Here is a 23,843-nt window from a genome sequence, read left to right as displayed (position 1 = left end):
TACATCTCAGCCTCTCTGCCTCTCTCTACAGTCCCAGTGTTACATTATGGATGGACCTACATGCATTATTCATCATACCAGCCTCAGTAACACAGAGAGAGAACATTTTTTGATTCAGGCAATTATACCTTAAGAAAAAGGGTATTTCATGAGAAAGGACAGTGAAGAGAAGTCTAAAAAGCCCACATATCTCCGACCTCAACCAGGCTAGAGCAAATGCTCAAAGGATCTAAAAGATTTAAAATAATATTCAAACTCGGGTCTGGGGACAGGGCATTCTGTTCAAACCCAGGTCTGGGGTCAGGGCATTCTGTTCAAACCCAGGTCTGGGGTCAGGGAATTCTGTTCAAACCCAGGTCTGGGGTCAGAGCATTCTGTTCAAACCCAGGTCTGGGGTCAGGGCATTCTGTTCAAACCCAGGTCTGGGGTCAGGGCATTCTGTTCAAACCCAGGTCTGGAGACAGGGCATTCTGTTCAAACCCAGGTCTGGGGTCAGGGCATTCTGTTCAAACCCAGGTCTGGGGACAGGGCATTCTGTTCAAACCCAGGTCTGGGGACAGGGCATTCTGTTCAAACCCAGGTCTGGGGACAGGGCATTCTGTTCAAACCCAGGTCTGGGGACAGGGCATTCTGTTCAAACCCAGGTCTGGGGTCAGGGCATTCTGTTCAAACCCAGGTCTGGGGACAGGGCATTCTGTTCAAACCCAGGTCTGGGGAGAGGGCATTCTGTTCAAACCCAGGTCTGGGGAGAGGGCATTCTGTTCAAACCCAGGTCTGGGGTCAGGGCATTCTGTTCAAACCCAGGTCTGGGGACAGGGCATTCTGTTCAAACCCAGGTCTGGGGTCAGGGCATTCTGTTCAAACCCAGGTCTGGGGACAGGGCATTCTGTTCAAACCCAGGTCTGGGGACAGGGCATTCTGTTCAAACCCAGGCCTGGGGAGAGGGCATTCTGTTCAAACCCAGGTCTGGGGAGAGGGCATTCTGTTCAAACCCAGGTCTGGGGTCAGGGCATTCTGTTCAAACCCAGGTCTGGGGTCAGGGCATTCTGTTCAAACCCAGGTCTGGGGTCAGGCATTCTGTTCAAACCCAGGTCTGGGGACAGGGCATTCTGTTCAAACCCAGGTCTGGGGACAGGGCATTCTGTTCAAACCCAGGTCTGGGGAGAGGGCATTCTGTTCAAACCCAGGTCTGGGGTCAGAGCATTCTGTTCAAACCCAGGTCTGGGGACAGGGCATTCTGTTCAAACCCAGGTCTGGGGTCAGGGCATTCTGTTCAAACCCAGGTCTGGGGTCAGAGCATTCTGTTCAAACCCAGGTCTGGGGACAGGGCATTCTGTTCAAACCCAGGTCTGGGGACAGGGCATTCTGTTCAAACCCAGGTCTGGGGAGAGGGCATTCTGTTCAAACCCAGGTCTGGGGTCAGAGCATTCTGTTCAAACCCAGGTCTGGGGACAGGGCATTCTGTTCAAACCCAGGTCTGGGGAGAGGGCATTCTGTTCAAACCCAGGTCTGGGGTCAGGGCATTCTGTTCAAACCCAGGTCTGGGGACAGGGCATTCTGTTCAAACCCAGGTCTGGGGACAGGGCATTCTGTTCAAACCCAGGTCTGGGGACAGGGCATTCTGTTCAAACCCAGGTCTGGGGAGAGGGCATTCTGTTCAAACCCAGGTCTGGGGTCAGAGCATTCTGTTCAAACCCAGGTCTGGGGACAGGGCATTCTGTTCAAACCCAGGTCTGGGGACAGGGCATTCTGTTCAAACCCAGGTCTGGGGACAGGGCATTCTGTTCAAACCCAGGTCTGGGGACAGGGCATTCTGTTCAAACCCAGGTCTGGGGAGAGGGCATTCTGTTAAGCATCAGAGAGAGAGACGTAAGTAGAGGAGAGAGGAGAGCTAAACTGAGCCACAAAATGCTGCTGCAATTGTATTTCTTATTTTAATCTGAGGACATTTCTACGATTCTTATTTAATATTTTACAAAAATATTTATTTGGAGGACAGATCATCTTTTAAAAGCTTGGTGAGGTTAGAGAAAGTTAGAGAAAGAGACTTTAGAGAAAGTGGCTGTGTTTATAGAGTGTTCATACTTAGTTCCAATCGGTTTCATCTGTCCCTGACCACATCACCTGTGACCAGGAACAACTCAAGAGGGTTTCATTTCCTACCATGTTCTGTTGAGCGATGTAACACTCCACAAAGCGGTTGGGATGTTCGTTCTTGAAGATCTCTGAGTAGGTGATGTTGTTGGTGTCTCCGTCCAGGACCACCACGCGCTCGTTGTAACGACCCAGTTTAGCCAGGGCCATGCCATATGCTTTCCTGGTGGAAACCTGTAGAAAGACAACCATTCAATCAATTAATCAACCAATCAACTAATCTATAAATCAATCAACCAGTCATTAGTAATAAGAAGAAAGCAATATAAGAAAGCAAGTCAATAAGCCTGTTATTTATGCATCATTATACGACCTTCTAGTTGACAGTACTCAAAGTTACCTTTGTCTGTACATTATGCCTTGAATCTATGCTATCGTGCCCAGAAACCTACTCCTTTTACTCTCTGTTACGAACATGCTAGACAGCCAGTTCGTATAGCAGTTAGCTGTACCCTTATCCTACTTCTCCTCTGTTCCTCTGGTGATGTGGAGGTTAATCTAGGTCCTGCAGTGCCTAGCTCCACTCCCACTCCCCAGGTGCTCTTATTTGTTGACTTCTGTAACCGTAAAAGCCTTGGTAAAAGCCTTGGTTTCATGCATGTTAACATTAGAAGCCTACTCCCTAAGTTTGTTTTACTCACTGCTCCCAGATGTCTTAGCCGTGTCTGAATCCTGTCTTAGGAAAACCACCATAAACCTTGAAATCTCCATCGCTAACTATAACATTTTCCGCCAAGATAGAACTGCCAAAGGGGGCGGTGTTGCAATCTACTGCAAAGATAGCCTGCAGAGTTCTGTATTACTATCCAAGTCTGTACCCAAACAATTCAAGCTGCTACTTCTAAAAATTCACCTTTCCAGAAACAAGTCTGTCACTGTTGCCACTTGCTATAGACCTCCCCCTGCCCCCAGCTGTGCCCTCGATACCATATGTGAATTGATTGCCCCCCATCTATCTTCTGAGCTTGTGCTACTAGGTGACCGAAACTGGGACATGTTTAACACCCCGGCCATCCTACAATCCAAGCTTGATGCCCTCAATCTCATACAAATTATCAATGAACCTACCAGGTACAACTCCAAATCCGTAAACACGGGCACCCTCATATATGTAATCCTAACTAACTCGCCCTCAAAATACACCTCTGCTGTTTTCAATCAAGATCTCAGTGATCACTGCCTGCATCCGTAATGGGTCTGTGACCAAACGACCACCCCTCATCACTGTCAAAGGGCTCTGTTCTAGGCCCTCTCCTATTCTCGCTATACACCAAGTCACTTGGCTCTGTCATAACCTCACATGGTCTCTCCTATCATTGCTATGCAGACGACACACAATTAATCTTCTCCTTTCCCCCTTCTGATGACCAGGTGGCGAATCGCATCTCTGCATGTCTGGCAGACATATCAGTGTGGATGACGGATCACCACCTCAAGCTGAACCTCGGCAAGACGGAGCTGCTCTTCCTCCCGGGGAAGGACTGCCCGTTCCATGATCTCGCCATCACGGTTGACAACTCCATTGTGTCCTCCTCCCAGAGCGCTAAGAACCTTGGCGTGATCCTGGACAACACCCTGTCGTTCTCAACTAACATCAAGGCGGTGGCCCGTTCCTGTAGGTTCATGCTCTACAACATCCGCAGAGTACGACCCTGCCTCACACAGGAAGCGGCGCAGGTCCTAATCCAGGCACTTGTCATCTCCCGTCTGGATTACTGCAACTCGCTGTTGGCTGGGCTCCCTGCCTGTGCCATTAAACCCCTACAACTCATCCAGAACGCCGCAGCCCGTCTGGTGTTCAACCTTCCCAAGTTCTCTCACGTCACCCCGCTCCTCCGCTCTCTCCACTGGCTTCCAGTTGAAGCTCGCATCCGCTACAAGACCATGGTGCTTGCCTACGGAGCTGTGAGGGGAACGGCACCTCAGTACCTCCAGGCTCTGATCAGGCCCTACACCCAAACAAGGGCACTGCGTTCATCCACCTCTGGCCTGCTCGCCTCCCTACCACTGAGGAAGTACAGTTCCCGCTCAGCCCAGTCAAAACTGTTCGCTGCTCTGGCCCCCAATGGTGGAACAAACTCCCTCACGACGCCAGGACAGCGGAGTCAATCACCACCTTCCGGAGACACCTGAAACCCCACCTCTTTAAGGAATACCTAGGATAGGATAAAATAATCCTTCTCACCCCCCTTAAAAGATTTAGATGCATTATTGTAAAGTGGCTGTTCCACTGGATGTCATAAGGTGAATACACCAATTTGTAAGTCGCTCTGGATAAGAGCGTCTGCTAAATGACTTAAATGTAATGTAATGTCAAACGCTCCCTAAAACACTTCTGCCAAACATACCCTTGTAAAACTGACCATCCTACCGATCCTCGCCTCCAACATACTCAATACTCAACAAACTGGATGCAGTCTATCACAGTGCCATCCGTTTTATTTATTTATCTTGCTCCTTTGCACCCCAGTATCTCTACTTGTACATTCATCTTCTGCACATCTACCATTCCAGTGTTTAATTGCTACATTGTAATTACTTCGCCACCATGGCTTATTTATTGCCTTACCTCCCTTATCCTACCTCATTTGCACTCACTTTATATATTCGTTTTGTTTTCGTTTTTTCTACTGTATTATTGACTATGTTTTGTTTATTCCATATGTAACTCTGTGTTGTTGTATGTGTTGAATTGCTACGCTTTATCTTGGCCAAGTCACAGTTGCAAATGAGAACTTGTTCTCAACTAGCCTACCTGGTTAAATGAAGGTGAAATGAAAAATAAATAAATAAATAACAGTTGTGACAGCTTATTTTATGATATCTTGTTTGGGACTATGGGCTGAGTCCCAAGTGTCAGTGCAGTCAATAATGTTGACACCTCTGTCATTGGGATGAGAGCACAATCCCAGATGTACTGTAAATGGTGAGGTGCAATGGAGGCTGCTGAGGGGAGGACTACTAGCCTGTCCTCCTGTGGTGAGGTGTGTGTCTATGTGTTACCTTCTCTCCCTGCTTGTAGGCGGGTGCGCTGGGCATGCGGATGTTGCACAGGCTGACTGGCGGGGCGTCCTCCATGGGCGTGGCAGGGTACAGCCGCTTGCTGCTGTTCATGATGCGCGCCTGCAGATCCTTCACAACTCCCTCAGCCATGTCTTTGGGCAGGGGCTTGGCATGCCAGCCCATCTTATCCTCCACAGCTGGCAAACGTGGACAGCAGAATACACAACATCAAAATACACACAGTATACTCAACATTATATTGTATACGTATACATAGGCCCAGGAGTTTTTCCTGATCATGTGACCTGACCAATAAAAACACGGGTACTGAAACCAGGTCACATGGTCAGTAAAAGGTCCTTCGCAACACATTATACAGTAGTGACTTGTGTGTGCATATGCTGAGATAGAGGGAAGCCCATCACTGAAATAGAGGGTAGCCCATCACTGAGATAGGGGAAGTCCATCACTGAGATAGGGGAAGTCCATCACTGAAATAGAGGGTAGCCCATCACTGAGATAGGGGAAGTACATCACTGAAATAGAGGGTAGCCCATCACTGAGATAGGGGAAGTCCATCACTGAGATAGAGCATAGCCCATCACTGAGATAGGGGAAGTCCATCACTGAAATAGAGGGTAGCCCATCACTGAGATAGGGGAAGTCCATCACTGAAATAGAGGGTAGCCCATCACTGAGATAGGGAAGTCCATCACTGAAATACCTAGGATAGGGTAAGTAAGGGTAAGTAATCCTTCTCTCCTTCTCCCCCAAAAAAAAAAGATTTAGATGCAAGTGGCTGTTCCACTGGATGTCATAAGGTGTATGCACCAATTTGTAAGTCGCTCTGGATAAGAACGTCTGCTAAATGACTTAAATGTAAATGTAAATGTAATGAAATAGAGGGTAGCCCATCACTGAGATAGGGGAAGTCCATCACTGAGATAGAGCATAGCCCATCACTGAGATAGAGGCCTAGTATGAGTAATATAATGTAACCAGTAGCCATGTGAGGCTGAGAGTACCTGGGATGCCCTTGCCCTTGGTGGTCTTGGCGATGATGGCAGTAGGCTGGTGGCGAGCCTGGCTCAGAGCCTTACACAGCTCCTCAACACTGTGCCCATCCACAATGATGGCATGCCAACTGTAGAAACACATCAGAGAACCCATTTCACATATGGAAACACATGAACACACTTTCTCTACTCATACACACTTAAACAATACATTCCACATATGCCCACTAATGTTGACATATGCCTTAACACATTCACAGACTAGTTCTCCCAGCACATTCACAAAGATGATCACTCTCTCCCTGTAAACCCACTCACACACACTCACCCGAAGGCCTCACAGCGTTTCTGGTACTTCTCCACGTGGTGCTGCAGGGGCGCTGGGTCGGTCTGGCCCAGACGGTTGATATCCAAGATGGCCACCAGGTTATCCAGCTGGTAGTAGGAGGCGAAGGACATGGCCTCCCACACTGCCCCCTCAGACAGCTCCCCATCCCCCATCAGACAGAACACACGATAGCTGGGGAAGAGAAAGGGATGGGTGGGTGAGACAGGTGTGTGTGTGTGTGTGTGTGTGTGTGTGTGTGTGTGTGTGTGTGTGTGTGTGTGTGTGTGTGTGTGTGTGTGTGTGTGTGTGTGTGTGTGTGTGTGTGTGTGTGTGTGTGTGTGTGTGTGTGTGTGTGTGTGTGTGTGTGTGTGTCTGACTAGGGGGCTGGATGGTAACCTTTACCCCTCTCTCATTCTATCACACCTACACCTACTCTGTTCCCTCATATGTCCACTGAGGCTTCTAGCCACACAGGCACCTTTGAACAGAATCAATGGTTTGATAATCTGCTTATGTTATGAGTTTTAACCACCGTCCACACAACATCCTTCTCCAGTACAAATGTATCTAGGGCACATTTTGGACGTTGGCAATATCAGCATTCTGCATATCGGAGATCCACATTCCGAGACAAAACCTGAACCCAAACCTTAATTAGATTGAGGAATGTGAGTGTGGTTTTGAACAATAGACTGAGTGATGAATACTAATGTAAACCTGATCCAATCAGATTCTGAGACAGAATCTTTCTGGATGGTAAAAAAGAACAGAGTTGTGTCTGCCAGGGATGTGGTAATTAGAGCAGAACAATTGGGATAGCAGAGCATGCAGCCTCTGTACACATGGAGAACCTTCAAAAAGCTCACTATGCTCTAAAGCAGTGTTTCCCAACACTGCTCCTTGAGTACCCCAACAGTACACATGTGTATTGTAGCCCTGGAGAAGCACACCTCATTCAACTTGTCAACTAATCATCAAGCCCTCAATGAGTTGCATGAGGTGTGTTTGTCCAGGGCTATAACTAACCTGTGTTCTGTTGGTACTGGAGGACCAGGGTCGGAGATCACTGCTCTAATACCACAATATGAACTAGAGTCCACGCTTAACACTTTAGAATTCAGTGTGTGCGTGTGTGTGAACTCTTACCTGGACTTGTCGAAGTACTTCCCGGTGTAGGCCATCCCACAGGCCACACCCAGGCCCTGGCCCAGAGAGCCAGTAGCCACATCCACAAACTGCTGCTTCTGAAACTCCAACGCATACACAGGAACAGGACTGTTACTATCACCATAGAGAGCAGGTATGTGTTCAGTAGGTGGAAAACATTGATGTATTATTATAAGTTACAAGTTATTGGACAAGTTTAGTGAGGCACTACCTGAACTTGTCCAATAAGAACACAGATTGTTGTTTACAGTTGCAAAACCTTTTGCTACTGTGTGTCCTTCGGAATATGACCCAGTTTTAGAGCTGTTGTGTGGTCATATCTGTCTGGTCCTAATTGAGGCTGTTAAAGGTGATGGGTAGGTTAACTGTTAGGCTATTAAAGGTGAGGAGTAGTCTAAGGTCGCGTTCCCCTGCTCAGACGTTGCATGCATCAACCAATGCTTGTGTGCCACATCATCGACTGTGCAGTCGGGCACCACATTGCTGTAACATATGATATGGTATAGTTAGCTGATACGTTAAATACCTATACAGGTGTTGTAAGATCTGGCATGGTCATCAATGTCTGAGCAGGAGAACATGACCTAACTGTTAGGCTGTTAAAGGTGAGGTGTAGGCTAACTCTTAGGCTTCAATACTAGTCATTCAACTGAGACTGCTCTTCTCTGTATCACGGAGGCGCTCCGCACTGCTAAAGCTAACTCTCTCTCCTCTGCTCTCATCCTTCTAGACCTATCGGCTGCCTTTCGATACTGTGAACCATCAGATCCTCCTCTCCACCCTCTCCGAGTTGGGCATCTCCGGCGCGGCCCACGCTTGGATTGCGTCCTACCTGACAGGTCGCTCCTACCAGGTGGCGTGGCGAGAATGGATTCTGTCTGGAATCTGTCTCCTCACCACACGCTCTCACCACTGGTGTCCCCCAGGGCTCTGTTCTAGGCCCTCTCCTATTCTCGCTATACACCAAGTCACTTGGCTCTGTCATAACCTCACATGGTCTCTCCTATCATTGCTATGCAGACGACACACAATTAATCTTCTCCTTTCCCCCTTCTGATGACCAGGTGGCGAATCGCATCTCTGCATGTCTGGCAGACATATCAGTGTGGATGACGGATCACCACCTCAAGCTGAACCTCGGCAAGACGGAGCTGCTCTTCCTCCCGGGAAGGACTGCCCGTTCCATGATCTCGCCATCACGGTTGACAACTCCATTGTGTCCTCCTCCCAGAGCGCTAAGAACCTTGGTGTGATCCTGGACAACACCCTGTCGTTCTCAACTAACATCAAGGCGGTGGCCCGTTCCTGTAGGTTCATGCTCTACAACATCCGCAGAGTACGACCCTGCCTCACACAGGAAGCGGCGCAGGTCCTAATCCAGGCACTTGTCATCTCCCGTCTGGATTACTGCAACTCGCTGTTGGCTGGGCTCCCTGCCTGTGCCATTAAACCCCTACAACTCATCCAGAACGCCGCAGCCCGTCTGGTGTTCAACCTTCCCAAGTTCTCTCACGTCACCCCGCTCCTCTGCTCTCTCCACTGGCTTCCAGTTGAAGCTCGCATCCGCTACAAGACCATGGTGCTTGCCTACGGAGCTGTGAGGGGAACGGCACCTCAGTACCTCCAGGCTCTGATCAGGCCCTACATCCAAACAAGGGCACTGCGTTCATCCACCTCTGGCCTGCTCGCCTCCCTACCACTGAGGAAGTACAGTTCCCGCTCAGCCCAGTCAAAACTGTTTGCTGCTCTGGCCCCCCAATGGTGGAACAAACTCCCTCACGACGCCAGGACAGCGGAGTCAATCACCACCTTCCGGAGACACCTGAAACCCCACCTCTTTAAGGAATACCTAGGATAGGATAAAGTAGTCCTTCTCAACCCCCCCCCCCCCTTAAAAGATTTAGATGCACTATTGTAAAGTGGCTGTTCCACTGGATGTCATAAGGTGAATGCACCAATTAGTAAGTCGCTCTGGATAAGAGCGTCTGCTAAATGACTTAAATGTAAATGTAAATGCTATTGAAGGTGAGGTGTAGGCTAACTCTTAGGCTATTGAAGGTGAGGTGTAGGCTAACTCTTAGGCTATTGAAGGTGAGGTGTAGGCTAACTCTTAGGCTATTGAAGGTGAGGTGTAGGCTAACTCTTAGGCTATTGAAGGTGAGGTGTAGGCTAACTCTTAGGCTATTGAAGGTGAGGTGTAGGCTAACTCTTAGGCTATTGAAGGTGAGGTGTAGGCTAACTCTTAGGCTATTGAAGGTGAGGTGTAGGCTAACTCTTAGGCTATTGAAGGTGAGGTGTAGGCTAACTCTTAGGCTATTGAAGGTGAGGTGTAGGCTAACTCTTAGGCTATTGAAGGTGAGGTGTAGGCTAACTCTTAGGCTATTGAAGGTGAGGTGTAGGCTAACTCTTAGGCTATTGAAGGTGAGGTGTAGGCTAACTCTTAGGTTATTAAAGGCCCAATGCAGATGTTTTATATCAATATAATAACATTTCTGTGTAACAATTAAGTAACTTACTGTAATATATTTACATTTAATGGTTAAATAGCTTTTTATCAAAACTATTTCTCAAAACAAAAAATAATTTGCTAGGACTCTCTATGAGTGGTCTGAGTGGGGAGGGGAAAACTGAAAACTAGCTGTTATTGGTCTATTAACCAATTTACCTCATGTTGATGTCACCATGGCAAGCTGGCAACCAGAAACTATCAGGAAATAACACTGATCATTTTTGTGGGCACTTTTACAATGTTAGTGTCAACAGCTGTTGCACAATATGATACAAAACAGAGAAAAAACATAATTTAGTGCTAAGCTATTAAAGGTGATGTATAGTAGTTATCACTTACAGGTATGGGGTGTCCCTCCAGGTTGGACTCCACCTGGCACAGAGAGAGCAGCTCACTCTCCTTCAGGAAGCCAGTCTCTGTCCACATGGAGTACAGGGCTGGGGCGGCATGACCCTGAGGAGAGGAACAGACATCTTACTGTAGTACTAGTATATGATACTATAACAAAACCTATAACACTATAACACAACCACAATATAACTGTATAACCAAGAAGAGTAAACACTGTTGCTGCTTGCCAGGCCTATAATCATACATATGTCTATAATCATACATATGCCTATAATCATACATATGTCTATAATCATACATATGTCTATAATCATACATATGTCTGTAATCATACATATGCCTATAATCATACATATGTCTATAATCATACATATGTCTATAATCATACATATGTCTATAATCATACATATGCCTATAATCATACATATGTCTATAATCATACATATGTCTATAATCATACATATGCCTATAATCATACATATGCCTATAATCATACATATGTCTATAATCATACATATGTCTATAATCATACATATGCCTATAATCATACATATGTCTATAATCATACATATGTCTATAATCATACATATGCCTATAATCATACATATGTCTATAATCATACATATGTCTATAATCATACATATGCCTATAATCATACATATGTCTATAATCATACATATGCCTATAATCATACATATGTCTATAATCATACATATGCCTATAATCATACATATGTCTATAATCATACATATGTCTATAATCATACATATGTCTATAATCATACATATGTCTATAATCATACATATGCCTATAATCATACATATGTCTATAATCATACATATGCCTATAATCATACATATGTCTATAATCATACATATGTCTATAATCATACATATGTCTATAATCATACATATGCCTATAATCATACATATGTCTATAATCATACATATGCCTATAATCATACATATGTCTATAATCATACATATGTCTATAATCATACATATGTCTATAATCATACATATGTCTATAATCATACATATGTCTATAATCATACATATGTCTATAATCATACATATGCCTATAATCATACATATGTCTATAATCATACATATGTCTATAATCATACATATGCCTATAATCATACATATGTCTATAATCATACATATGCCTATAATCATACATATGTCTATAATCATACATATGTCTATAATCATACATATGTCTATAATCATACATATGTCTATAATCATACATATGCCTATAATCATACATATGTCTATAATCATACATATGCCTATAATCATACATATGTCTATAATCATACATATGTCTATAATCATACATATGTCTATAATCATACATATGTCTATAATCATATGTCTATAATCATACATATGTCTATAATCATACATATGCCTATAATCATACATATGCCTATAATCATACATATGTCTATAATCATACATATGCCTATAATCATACATATGCCTATAATCATACATATGTCTATAATCATACATATGTCTATAATCATACATATGTCTATAATCATACATATGTCTATAATCATACATATGCCTATAATCATACATATGCCTATAATCATACATATGTCTATAATCATACATATGTCTATAATCATACATATGTCTATAATCATACATATGTCTATAATCATACATATGCCTATAATCATACATATGTCTATAATCATACATATGTCTATAATCATACATATGCCTATAATCATACATATGCCTATAATCATACATATGTCTATAATCATACATATGTCTATAATCATACATATGCCTATAATCATACATATGTCTATAATCATACATATGTCTATAATCATACATATGTCTATAATCATACATATGCCTATAATCATACATATGTCTATAATCATACATATGTCTATAATCATACATATGTCTATAATCATACATATGTCTATAATCATACATATGTCTATAATGTCTATAATCATACATATGCCTATAATCATACATATGTCTATAATCATATAATCATACTATAATGTCTATAATCATACATATGTCTATAATCATACATATGTCTGTAATCATACATATGCCTATAATCATACATATGTCTATAATCATACATATGTCTATAATCATACATATGTCTATAATCATACATATGCCTATAATCATACATATGCCTATAATCATACATATGCCTATAATCATACATATGCCTATAATCATACATATGTCTATAATCATACATATGTCTATAATCATACATATGTCTATAATCATACATATGCCTATAATCATACATATGTCTATAATCATACATATGTCTATAATCATACATATGCCTATAATCATACATATGCCTATAATCATACATATGTCTATAATCATACATATGTCTATAATCATACATATGTCTATAATCATACATATGTCTATAATCATACATATGTCTATAATCATACATATGTCTATAATCATACATATGTCTATAATCATACATATGTCTATAATCATACATATGCCTATAATCATACATATGCCTATAATCATACATATGCCTATAATCATACATATGCCTATAATCATACATATGTCTATAATCATACATATGCCTATAATCATACATATGTCTATAATCATACATATGTCTATAATCATACATCTATAATCATACATATGCCTATAATCATACATATGCCTATAATCATACATATACCTATAATCATACATATGTCTATAATCATACATATGTCTATAATCATACATATGCCTATAATCATACATATGTCTATAATCATACATATGTCTATAATCATACATATGCCTATAATCATACATACTATAATCATACATATGCCTATAATCATACATATGCCTATAATCTATAATCATACATATGTCTATAATCATACATATGCCTATAATCATACATATGCCTATAATCATACATATGCCTATAATCATACATATGTCTATAATCCTATAATCATACATATGCCTATAATCATACATATGTCTATAATCATACATATGCCTATAATCATACATATGCCTATAATCATACATATGCCTATAATCATACATATGCCTATAATCATACATATGCCTATAATCATACATATGTCTATAATCATACATATGCCTATAATCATACATATGCCTATAATCATACATATCCTATAATCATACATATGCCTATAATCATACATATGCCTATAATCATACATATGCCTATAATCATACATATGTCTATAATCATACATATGCCTATAATCATACATATGCCTATAATCATACATATGTCTATAATCATACATATGCCTATAATCATACATATGTCTATAATCATACATATGCCTATAATCATACATATGCCTATAATCATACATATGTCTATAATCATACATATGTCTATAATCATACATATGCCTATAATCATACATATGTCTATAATCATACATATGTCTATAATCATACATATGTCTATAATCATACATATGCCTATAATCATACATATGCCTATAATCATACATATGCCTATAATCATACATATGTCTATAATCATACATATGTCTATAATCATACATATGCCTATAATCATACATATGTCTATAATCATACATATGCCTATAATCATACATATGCCTATAATCATACATATGTCTATAATCATACATATGTCTATAATCATACATATGTCTATAATCATACATATGTCTATAATCATACATATATCTATAATCATACATATGCCTATAATCATACATATGCCTATAATCATACATATGCCTATAATCATACATATGCCTATAATCATACATATGTCTATAATCATACATATGTCTATAATCATTCATATGCCTATAATCATACATATGCCTATGACAATTGCAGACCAACTGTAATATGTATGAAAAATCTATTACAAGCCACAATACAGCCATAAAGAAGCAGATGTTGACCATTATTACCATTATGACCAAAATAGTGGCTGATGGTCAAATCAATTAAATAAAATGTAAAACTTTAATTCAATACAAATTCAATAGAACTTTGTTCATCTACGGTGTCTCACCTTAGAGAGGATGAAGCGGTCATTGTTGATGTTCTTGGGGTCCTCTGTGCGGTACTTCATTGTGTTGAAGAACAGGACAGACATGATTTCTGCCACGCTGCAGCATGATGTAGGGTGTCTGGGAGACCAAGGGTATATAGGAGCAGGGAGGGAGGTTACAGACAGGTTCAAACAAGTTGGACACAGACTGTTTCTATCTCTGATTTTCTCTCTCTCTGATTCTCTCTCTCTCACTCCCTCCCTCACTCACTCACTCCCTCCCTCACTCACTCACTCACTCACTCACTCACTCACTCACTCACTCACTCACTCACTCACTCACTCACTCACTCACTCACACACACACACACTAAGAACAGACAGACCACTTTACAAACTCATAAACATTCAGAATTGACACAGAGCCTCCAACTGGATTCGAAGTGACACAGTCTAAAGTCTGAGCTTGCCAATGAAATCTTAGGGCACAATGGGGAAGGATGGGTAACACTATTTAGAGTGTACTAGTCTATCCAAAATACCCATGAGGGGGCCATGCTCAAACCGAGATGCCCTATTGGCTCTCTCTCACAGGAGGTTTGGTGGCACCTTAATTAAGGAGTAGGGGCTCATGGTAATAACTGGAGCATTAACAGTGCAATGGTATCAAATACATCATGATGGCATTCCATTTCCTCTGTTATGGCCATTATTATGAGCCGTTCTCCCCTCAGCAGCCTGCTCTCTCTTTATCCCAATTACAGTGACGTCAACATCAGAGGGGTAAACCCGCCCCTTGCAAAGTGCCAGTTCAGGTCACGGTCACAACACAGACCTATCCCTGCTACGATGAGACTAACCGGAGTCTGGGGAGAGATGGGGACCATTTTGGCTTCTGTGCGCACAGAGTCAGACGATCAGTCAGAGGGCGCCATTTGAAGTCACATTTATCACCGGGCATATAACGGTTACCTTCCATCTCCAGCCAGCGAAATACTTAACATAACCACTGAGGCATAATCTAAAAATCTTCTGTTGAAGGAATAGATGCTCTTTAAATAATGTGTAAAGAACTGCGTAAAACTAAATGTACCGACCAGATGCTCTAAAAACTCAACAAAACTCAAGAATGCTGGCAAGTAGCCAAGCTCAACCAAAAAAGCACACTTGACTTTCCCCGGGAACGAAATGCGTAGAGGGGTTTTCTCTCAATCATCAACTGCATGGCGGTTGCTTATATTGTCTAGGCTGTGTGCGCTCTTGGACTATTCATGGATAGGCTACGGTCGAAGGATGGAGCCACAATGGAATTAATGAATGCAGTAGTTTGTGTATGTGCAATATATAGTGATTGATAGCTTACTCAAATAGATTTGTGATTTCCCCCACAAAAATCTAAATTAAATTCCGTTTTGTCCACTTGTTCGCACACAGGATGCTTATTTATTTAGCTATAATGATGCACTTCAAGTGGGTGTTCACACAATAAGATTAATTGCTGAATATGTATTATGAATACTGAACAACATCCCAGATCACCATGCGCTTTGTCCTGTGCTAACAAACTCCGATGCGCTCCTCCATCACTTACTCGCACGGTTAGACAGATGAAGACGCAATATAATTTCCCGATTTTGTTCACAATAGAACATTTCTAATAACAAAAAAATTTAGCCACAATGGCCATAATCTATCTTGTTCAATAGACATAAATAAATAATGTGTATAAGTACACAGTTTTCTGCAATTTAAAGATATTAAGCAGATTAAGTGTCAGAACTATCTCCTCGAATGACTCATATCATACATCCTGTTTCTGTTTCATCCATTCCTTCTCCATAGCTCAAACAACAAAGAGAGAACATGCGCTTCACTTTGCATTTCATGTGTGTGTGTGTAGACCTGTCTACCCAGAAGTCCCCACTAGTATAGTAAACAAGGACAAATTTGACCAACTGGGTACATTTTGCAAGTCCCCACAAGGAAAATGCTATTTCTAGGGGGGGGGGTTAGAATTAGTGTTCGGATTCGAATTAGGGTTAAGGATTATAGGTTAGGTTTTGGGGTTAAGGTTAGGTTTTGGAGTTAGGGTTAGGGGAAATAGGAATTTGAAAGGGAATCAAATGTGTGTACCCACAAGGTTAGCAAAACGAGACTGTGTGTGTTTTGTGTGTGCGTGTTATTATGTTTTCATGTGTTTATGTGTGCACCTGTGTGTATGAATGAATCTTTATACACTCTTTCCTAGATTTACGACTGTGTAATCTGTGTGTGTGTATTTTTTTTGTGTGTGTGTGTGTGTGTCTGTGTCTGGGTCTTACCCGCTGCCCGTTGCGGTGGTAGCCTTGATGCAGTTGATTCGGAGGCGGTTGGCGATGTTCCTGAGCGCCTGCACTGTCTGCTGGTCGGGTTTGTGGTAGTCCTCCATGAATGCAAAATGTCAAAGCACCAAAATAACCAATGTGGACTAGACTGCACAGAGGCTGGGCTGTGTGTGTATTTGTATGTGAGTGAGGTTTGGCTGCGGGAGCCCTGCTTGTGTGTGTGAGTGGCAAAGAGAAGAGGGATAGAAAGGTGGAGAGGCAGGATTTATCCCGAGTGAGAGTACACACACACACACACACACACACACACACACACACACACACACACACACACACACACACACACACACACACACACACACACACACACACACACACACACACACACACACACACACACACACACACACACACACACACACACACACACACACACACAGAAGAAGGAGGAGAAAGAGGACAGGGTGCATGCATGAGTATGCAAGGAAGGGTTGTGTTAGGGGTGTGTGTTAGAAGGGTTGTGTTAGGGGTGTGTATTAGAAGGAGGGTTGTGTTAGGGGTGTGTGTTAGGAGGGTTGTGTTAGGGGTGTGTTAGAAGGAGGGTTGTGTTAGGGGTGTGTATTAGAAGGAGGGTTGTGTTAGGGGTGTGTGTTAGAAGGGTTGTGTTAGGGCTGTGTGTTAGAAGGAGGGTTGTGCTAGGGGTGTGTGTTAGGAGGTTTGTGTTCGAGGTGTGTTAGAAGGAGGGTTGTGTTAGGGCTGTGTGTTAGAAGGAGGGTTGTGTTAGGGCTGTGTGTTAGGAGGGTTGTGTTAGGGGTGTGTTAGAAGGAGGGTTGTGTTAGGGCTGTGTGTTAGAAGGAGGGTTGTGCTAGGGGTGTGTGTTAGGAGGGTTGTGTTCAAGGTGTGTTAGAAGGAGGGTTGTGTTAGGGGTGTGTGTTAGAAGGAGGGTTGTGTTAGGGCTGTGTGTTAGAAGGAGGGTTGTGTTAGGGGTGTGTGTTAGGAGGGTTGTGTTCGAGGTGTGTTAGAAGGAGGGTTGTGTTAGGGCTGTGTGTTAGAAGGAGGGTTGTGCTAGGGGTGTGTGTTAGGAGGGTTGTGTTCAAGGTGTGTTAGAAGGAGGGTTGTGTTAGGGGTGTGTGTTAGAAGGAGGGTTGTGTTAGGGCTGTGTGTTAGAAGGAGGGTTGTGCTAGGGGTGTGTGTTAGGAGGGTTGTGTTCAAGGTGTGTTAGAAGGAGGGTTGTGTTAGGGGTGTGTGTTAGGAGGGTTGTGCTAGAGGTGTGTGTTAGGAGGGTTGTGTTCGAGGTGTGTTAGAAGGAGGGTTGTGTTAGGGGTGTGTGTTAGAAGGAGGGTTGTGCTAGGGGTGTGTGTTAGGAGGGTTGTGTTCGAGGTGTGTTAGAAGGAGGGTTGTGTTAGGGGTGTGTGTTAAAAGGAGGGTTGTGTTAGGGGTGTGTGTTAGGAGGAGGGTTGTGTTAGGGGTGTGTGTTAGGAGGAGGGTTGTGTTAGGGCTGTGTGTTAGAAGGAGGGTTGTGCTAGGGGTGTGTGTTAGGAGGGTTGTGTTCGAGGTGTGTTAGAAGGAGGGTTGTGTTAGGGGTGTGTGTTAGGAGGGTTGTGCTAGAGGTGTGTTAGAAGGAGGGTTGTGTTAGGGGTGTGTGTTAGAAGGAGGGTTGTGTTAGGGGTGTGTGTTAGAAGGAGGGTTGTGTTAGGGGTGTGTGTTAGGAGGGTTGTGTTAGGGGTGTGTGTTAGAAGGAGGGTTGTGTTAGGGGTGTGTGTTAGGAGGGTTGTGTTAGGGGTGTGTGTTAGAAGGAGGGTTGTGTTAGGGGTGTGTGTTAGAAGGAGGGTTGTGTTAGGGCTGTGTGTTAGAAGGAGGGTTGTGTTAGGGGTGTGTGTTAGGAGGGTTGTGTTAGGGGTGTGTGTTAGGAGGGTTGTGTTAGAGGTGTGTTAGAAGGAGGGTTGTGTTAGGGGTGTGTGTTAGAAAGAGTGTTGTGTTGGGGGTGTGTGTTAGAAGGAGGGTTGTGTTAGGGGTGTGTGTTAGGAGGAGGGTTGTGTTAGGGGTGTGTGTTAGAAGGAGGGTTGTGTTAGGGGTGTGTGTTAGAAGGAGGGTTGTGTTAGGGGTGTGTTCGAAGGAGGGTTGTGTTAGAGGTGTGTTAGAAGGAGGGTTGTGTTAGGGGTGTGTGTTAGGAGGGTTGTGTTAGGGGTGTGTTTTAGAAGGAGGGTTGTGTTAGGGGTGTGTGTTAGGAGGGTTGTGCTAGAGGTGTGTTAGAAGGAGGGTTGTGTTAGGGGTGTGTGTTAGAAAGAGGGTTGTGTTAGGGGTGTGTGTTAGAAGGAGGGTTGTGTTAGGGGTGTGTGTTAGAAGGAGGGTTGTGTTAGGGCTGTGTGTTAGAAGGAGGGTTGTGCTAGGGGTGTGTGTTAGGAGGGTTGTGTTCGAGGTGTGTTAGAAGGAGGGTTGTGTTAGGGGTGTGTGTTAGAAAAGGGTTGTGAGGGTTGTGTTAGAAGGAGGGTTGTGTTAGGGGTGTGTGTTAGGAGGGTTGTGTTAGGGGTGTGTGTTAGAAGGAGGGTTGTGTTAGGGGTGTGTGTTAGAAGGAGGGTTGTGTTAGGGGTGTGTGTTAGGAGGGTTGTGTTAGGGGTGTGTGTTAGAAGGAGGGTTGTGTTAGGGGTGTGTGTTAGGAGGGTTGTGTTGAGGGTGTGTGTTAGGAGGGTTGTGCTAGAGGTGTGTTAGAAGGAGGGTTGTGTTAGGGGTGTGTGTTAGAAGGAGGGTTGTGTTAGGGGTGTGTATTAGAAGGAGGGTTGTGTTAGGGGTGTGTGTTAGGAGGGTTGTGTTAGGGTGTGTGTTAGAAGGAGGGTTGTGTTAGGGGTGTGTGTTAGGAGGGTTGTGTTAGGGGTGTGTGTTAGAAGGAGGGTTGTGTTAGGGGTGTGTGTTAGAAGGAGGGTTGTGTTAGGGCTGTGTGTTAGAAGGAGGGTTGTGCTAGGGGTGTGTGTTAGAAGGAGGGTTGTGTTAGGGGTGTGTGTTAGGAGGGTTGTGTTAGAGGTGTGTTAGAAGGAGGGTTGTGTTAGGGGTGTGTGTTAGAAAGAGTGTTGTGTTGGGGGTGTGTGTTAGAAGGAGGGTTGTGTTAGGGGTGTGGAGGAGGGTTGTGTTAGGGGTGTGTGTTAGAAGGAGGGTTGTGTTAGGGGGGTGTGTGTTAGAAGGAGGGTTGTGTTAGGGGGTGTGTTAGAAGGAGGGTTGTGTTAGGAGGTGTGTTAGAAGGAGGGTTGTGTTAGGGGTGTGTGTTAGGAGGGTTGTGTTAGGGTGTGTTTTAGAAGGAGGGTTGTGTTAGGGGGTGTGTTAGGAGGGTTGTGTTAGAAGGAGGGTTGAAGGAGGGTTGTGTTAGGGGTGTGTGTTAGAAAGAGGGTTGTGTTAGGGGTGTGTGTTAGAAGGAGGGTTGTGTTAGGGGTGTGTGTTAGAAGGAGGGTTGTGTTAGGGGTGTGTGTTAGAAGGAGGGTTGTGTTAGGGGTGTGTGTTAGGAGGGTTGTGTTCGGGGTGTGTTAGAAGGAGGGTTGTGTTAGGGGTGTGTGTTAGAAAGAGGGTTGTGTTAGGGGTGTGTGTTAGAAGGAGGGTTGTGTTAGGGGTGTGTGTTAGGAGGGTTGTGTTAGGGGTGTGTGTTAGAAGGAGGGTTGTGTTAGGGGTGTGTGTTAGAAGGAGGGTTGTGTTAGGGGTGTGTGTTAGGAGGGTTGTGTTAGGGGTGTGTGTTAGAAGGAGGGTTGTGTTAGGGGTGTGTGTTAGGAGGAAGGTGTTAGGGGTGTGTGTTAGAAGGAGGGTTGTGTTAGGGGTGTGTGTTAGAAGGAGGGTTGTGTTAGGGCTGTGTGTTAGAAGGAGGGTTGTGTTAGGGGTGTGTGTTAGAAGGAGGGTTGTGTTAGGGCTGTGTGTTAGAAGGAGGGTTGTGTTAGGGTTGTGTTAGGGGGTTGTGTTAGGGAGGTGTGTTAGAAGGAGGGTTGTGTTAGGGGTGTGTGTTAGGAGGGTTGTGCTAGAGGTGTGTTAGAAGGAGGGTTGTGTTAGGGGTGTGTGTTAGAAGGAGGGTTGTGTTAGGGGTGTGTATTAGAAGGAGGGTTGTGTTAGGGGTGTGTGTTAGGAGGGTTGTGTTAGGGGTGTGTGTTAGAAGGAGGGTTGTGTTAGGGGTGTGTGTTAGGAGGAGTGTTGTTAGGGGTGTGTGTTAGAAGGAGGGTTGTGTTAGGGGTGTGTGTTAGAAGGAGGGTTGTGTTAGGGGTGTGTGTTAGAAGGAGGGTTGTGTTAGGGGTGTGTGTTAGGAGGAGGGTTGTGTTAGGGGTGTGTGTTAGAAGGAGGGTTGTGTTAGGGGTGTGTGTTAGAAGGAGGGTTGTGTTAGGGGTGTGTTCGAAGGAGGGTTGTGTTAGGGGTGTGTTAGAAGGAGGGTTGTGTTAGGGGTGTGTGTTAGAAGGAGGGTTGTGTTAGGGGTGTGTGTTAGAAGGAGGGTTGTGTTATGGGTGTGTGTTAGGAGGGTTGTGTTAGGGGTGTGTGTTAGGAGGGTTGTGTTAGAGGTGTGTTAGAAGGAGGGTTGTGTTAGGGGTGTGTGTTAGGAGGGTTGGGTGTGTGTTAGAAGGAGGGTTGTGTTAGGGGTGTGTGTTAGGAGGGTTGTGCTAGGGGTGTGTGTTAGAAGGAGGGTTGTGTTAGGGGTGTGTGTTAGAAGGAGGGGTTGTTAGGGGTGTGTAGAAGGAGGGTTGTGTTAGGGGTGTGTGTTAGGAGGGTTGTGTTAGGGGTGTGTGTTAGGAGGGTTGTGTTAGGGGTGTGTGTTAGGAGGGTTGTGTTAGAGGTGTGTTAGAAGGAGGGTTGTGTTAGGGGTGTGTGTTAGAAAGAGTGTTGTGTTGGGGGTGTGTGTTAGAAGGAGGGTTGTGTTAGGGGTGTGTGTTAGGAGGAGGGTTGTGTTAGGGGTGTGTGTTAGAAGGAGGGTTGTGTTAGGGGTGTGTGTTAGAAGGAGGGTTGTGTTAGGGGTGTGTTCGAAGGAGGGTTGTGTTAGAGGTGTGTTAGAAGGAGGGTTGTGTTAGGGGTGTGTTAGAAGGAGGGTTGTGTTAGGGGTGTGTGTTAGAAGGAGGGTTGTGTTAGGGGTGTGTGTTAGGAGGTTGTGTTAGGGTGTGTGTTAGGAGGGTTGTGTTAGAGGTGTGTTAGAAGGAGGGTTGTGTTAGGGGTGTGTGTTAGAAAGAGAGGGTTGTGTTAGGGGTGTGTGTTAGAAGGAGGGTTGTGTTAGGGGTGTGTGTTAGGAGGGTTGTGTTAGGGGTGTGTTAGAAGGAGGGTTGTGTTGGGGTGTGTGGGTGTGTTAGGAGGGTTGTGTTAGGGGTGTGTTTTAGAAGGAGGGTTGTGTTAGGGGTGTGTGTTAGGAGGGTTGTGGTAGAGGTGTGTTAGAAGGAGGGTTGTGTTAGGGGTGTGTGTTAGAAAGAGGGTTGTGTTAGGGGTGTGTGTTAGAAGGAGGGTTGTGTTAGGGGTGTGTGTTAGAAGGAGGGTTGTGTTAGGGGTGTGTGTTAGGAGGGTTGTGTTAGGGGTGTGTGTTAGAAGGAGGGTTGTGTTAGGGGTGTGTGTTAGGAGGGTTGTGTTAGGGGTGTGTGTTAGAAGGAGAGTTGTGTTAGGGGTGTGTGTTAGAAGGAGGGTTGTGTTAGGGGTGTGTGTTAGAAGGAGGGTTGTGTTAGGGGTGTGTTAGGAGGGTTGTGTAGAAGGAGGGTTGTGTTAGGAGGGTTGTGTAGAGGTGTTAGAAGGAGGGTTGTGTTAGGTGTGTGTTAGAAAGAGTGTTGTGTTGGGGGTGTGTGTTAGGAGGGTTGTGTTAGGGTTGGTGTGTGTTAGAAGGAGGGTTGTGTTAGGGGTGTGTGTTAGAAGGAGGGTTGTGTTAGGGGTGTGTGTTCGAAGGAGGGTTGTGTTAGAGGTGTGTTAGAAGGAGGGTTGTGTTAGGGGTGTGTGTTAGAAGGAGGGTTGTGTTAGGGGTGTGTGTTAGGAGGGTTGTGTTAGAGGTGTGTTAGAAGGAGGGTTGTGTTAGGGGTGTGTGTTAGAAAGAGGGTTGTGTTGGGGGTGTGTGTTAGAAGGAGGGTTGTGTTAGGGGTGTGTGTTAGGAGGAGGGTTGTGTTAGGGGTGTGTGTTAGAAGGAGGGTTGTGTTATGTGTGTGTGTTAGGAGGGTTGTGTTAGGGGTGTGTTCGAAGGAGGGTTGTGTTAGAGGTGTGTTAGAAGGAGGGTTGTGTTAGGGGTGTGTGTTAGAAGGAGGGTTGTGTTAGGGGTGTGTGTTAGAAGGAGGGTTGTGTTAGGGGTGTGTGTTAGAAGGAGGTGTGTGTTAGAAGAAGGGTTGTGTAAGGGGTATGTGTTAGAAGGAGGGTTGTGTTAGGGGTGTGTTCGAAGGAGGGTAGTGTTAGAGGTGTGTTAGAAGGAGGGTTGTGTTAGGGGTGTGTGTTAGAAGGAGGGTTGTGTTAGGGGTGTGTGTTAGAAGGAGGGTTGTGTTAGGGGTGTGTGTTCGGAGGGTTGTGTTAGAGGTGTGTTAGAAGGAGGGTTGTGTTAGGAGTGTGTGTTAGGAGGGTTGTGTTAGAGGTGTGTTAGAAGGAGGGTTGTGTTAGGGGTGTGTGTTAGAAGGAGGGTTGTGTTAGAGGTGTGTGTTAGAAAGAGGGTTGTGTTAGGGGTGTGTGTTAGAAGGAGGGTTGTGTTAGGGGTGTGTGTTAGGAGGGTTGTGTTAGGGGTGTGTGTAAGAAGGAGGGTTGTGTTAGGGGTGTGTGTTAGAAGGAGGGTTGTGTTAGGGGTGTGTGTTGGAAGGAGGGTTGTGTTAGGGGTGTGTGTTAGAAGGAGGGTTGTGTTAGGGGTGTGTGAGGAGGGTTGTGTTAGGGGTGTGTGTTAGAAGGAGGGTTGTGTTAGGGGTGTGTGTTAGAAGGAGGGTTGTGTTAGGGGTGTGTGTTAGGAGGAGGGTTGTGTTAGGGGTGTG

The 23,843-nt window shown here is 44.4% G+C and overlaps 2 protein-coding genes across 5 annotated transcripts in view; one reads left to right on the top strand and one right to left on the bottom strand.

Annotated features, from left to right (window-relative positions):
• LOC127910360 (uncharacterized) overlaps nt 1-9,850 on the top strand; it is a 295,811-nt gene extending 285,961 nt beyond the window's left edge. The window contains exon 2 of the mRNA XM_052473823.1: nt 8,980-9,850. Within this exon, the coding sequence (XP_052329783.1) occupies nt 8,980-9,526 (547 nt within the window). The 3' untranslated portion in view covers nt 9,527-9,850. The remainder of the gene's footprint in view (nt 1-8,979) is intronic.
• LOC118400517 (transketolase-like) overlaps nt 1-17,186 on the bottom strand; it is a 36,728-nt gene extending 19,542 nt beyond the window's left edge. For 2 of the 4 annotated variants that reach the window (XR_008074541.1, XM_052473816.1), the window contains exons 1-8: nt 16,915-17,186; nt 14,615-14,732; nt 10,518-10,630; nt 7,648-7,761; nt 6,502-6,693; nt 6,183-6,301; nt 5,158-5,354; nt 2,164-2,328 (exon numbers count right to left, since the gene is read on the bottom strand). Coding sequence is in view for 3 of the 4 variants with exons in the window: in XM_052473816.1 (XP_052329776.1) it covers nt 2,164-2,328; nt 5,158-5,354; nt 6,183-6,301; nt 6,502-6,693; nt 7,648-7,761; nt 10,518-10,630; nt 14,615-14,732; nt 16,915-17,021 (1,125 nt within the window). In the remaining variant the exon portion in view is untranslated. Of the gene's footprint in view, nt 1-2,163; nt 2,329-5,157; nt 5,355-6,182; nt 6,302-6,501; nt 6,694-7,647; nt 7,762-10,516; nt 10,631-14,614; nt 14,733-16,914 lie in introns of all 4 variants that reach the window. The other 2 variants (XM_052473817.1, XM_052473818.1) reach the window with 2 other exon arrangements.
• Between the last annotated feature and the right edge of the window lie 6,657 nt (nt 17,187-23,843).

This window comes from Oncorhynchus keta, chromosome 21 (assembly GCF_023373465.1).
Source record: "Oncorhynchus keta strain PuntledgeMale-10-30-2019 chromosome 21, Oket_V2, whole genome shotgun sequence".
Lineage (NCBI taxonomy): Eukaryota > Metazoa > Chordata > Actinopteri > Salmoniformes > Salmonidae > Oncorhynchus > Oncorhynchus keta.
The sequence above is the reverse complement of the archived record's forward strand: the minus strand, read 5'-3'. Positions and strand labels throughout refer to the sequence as shown.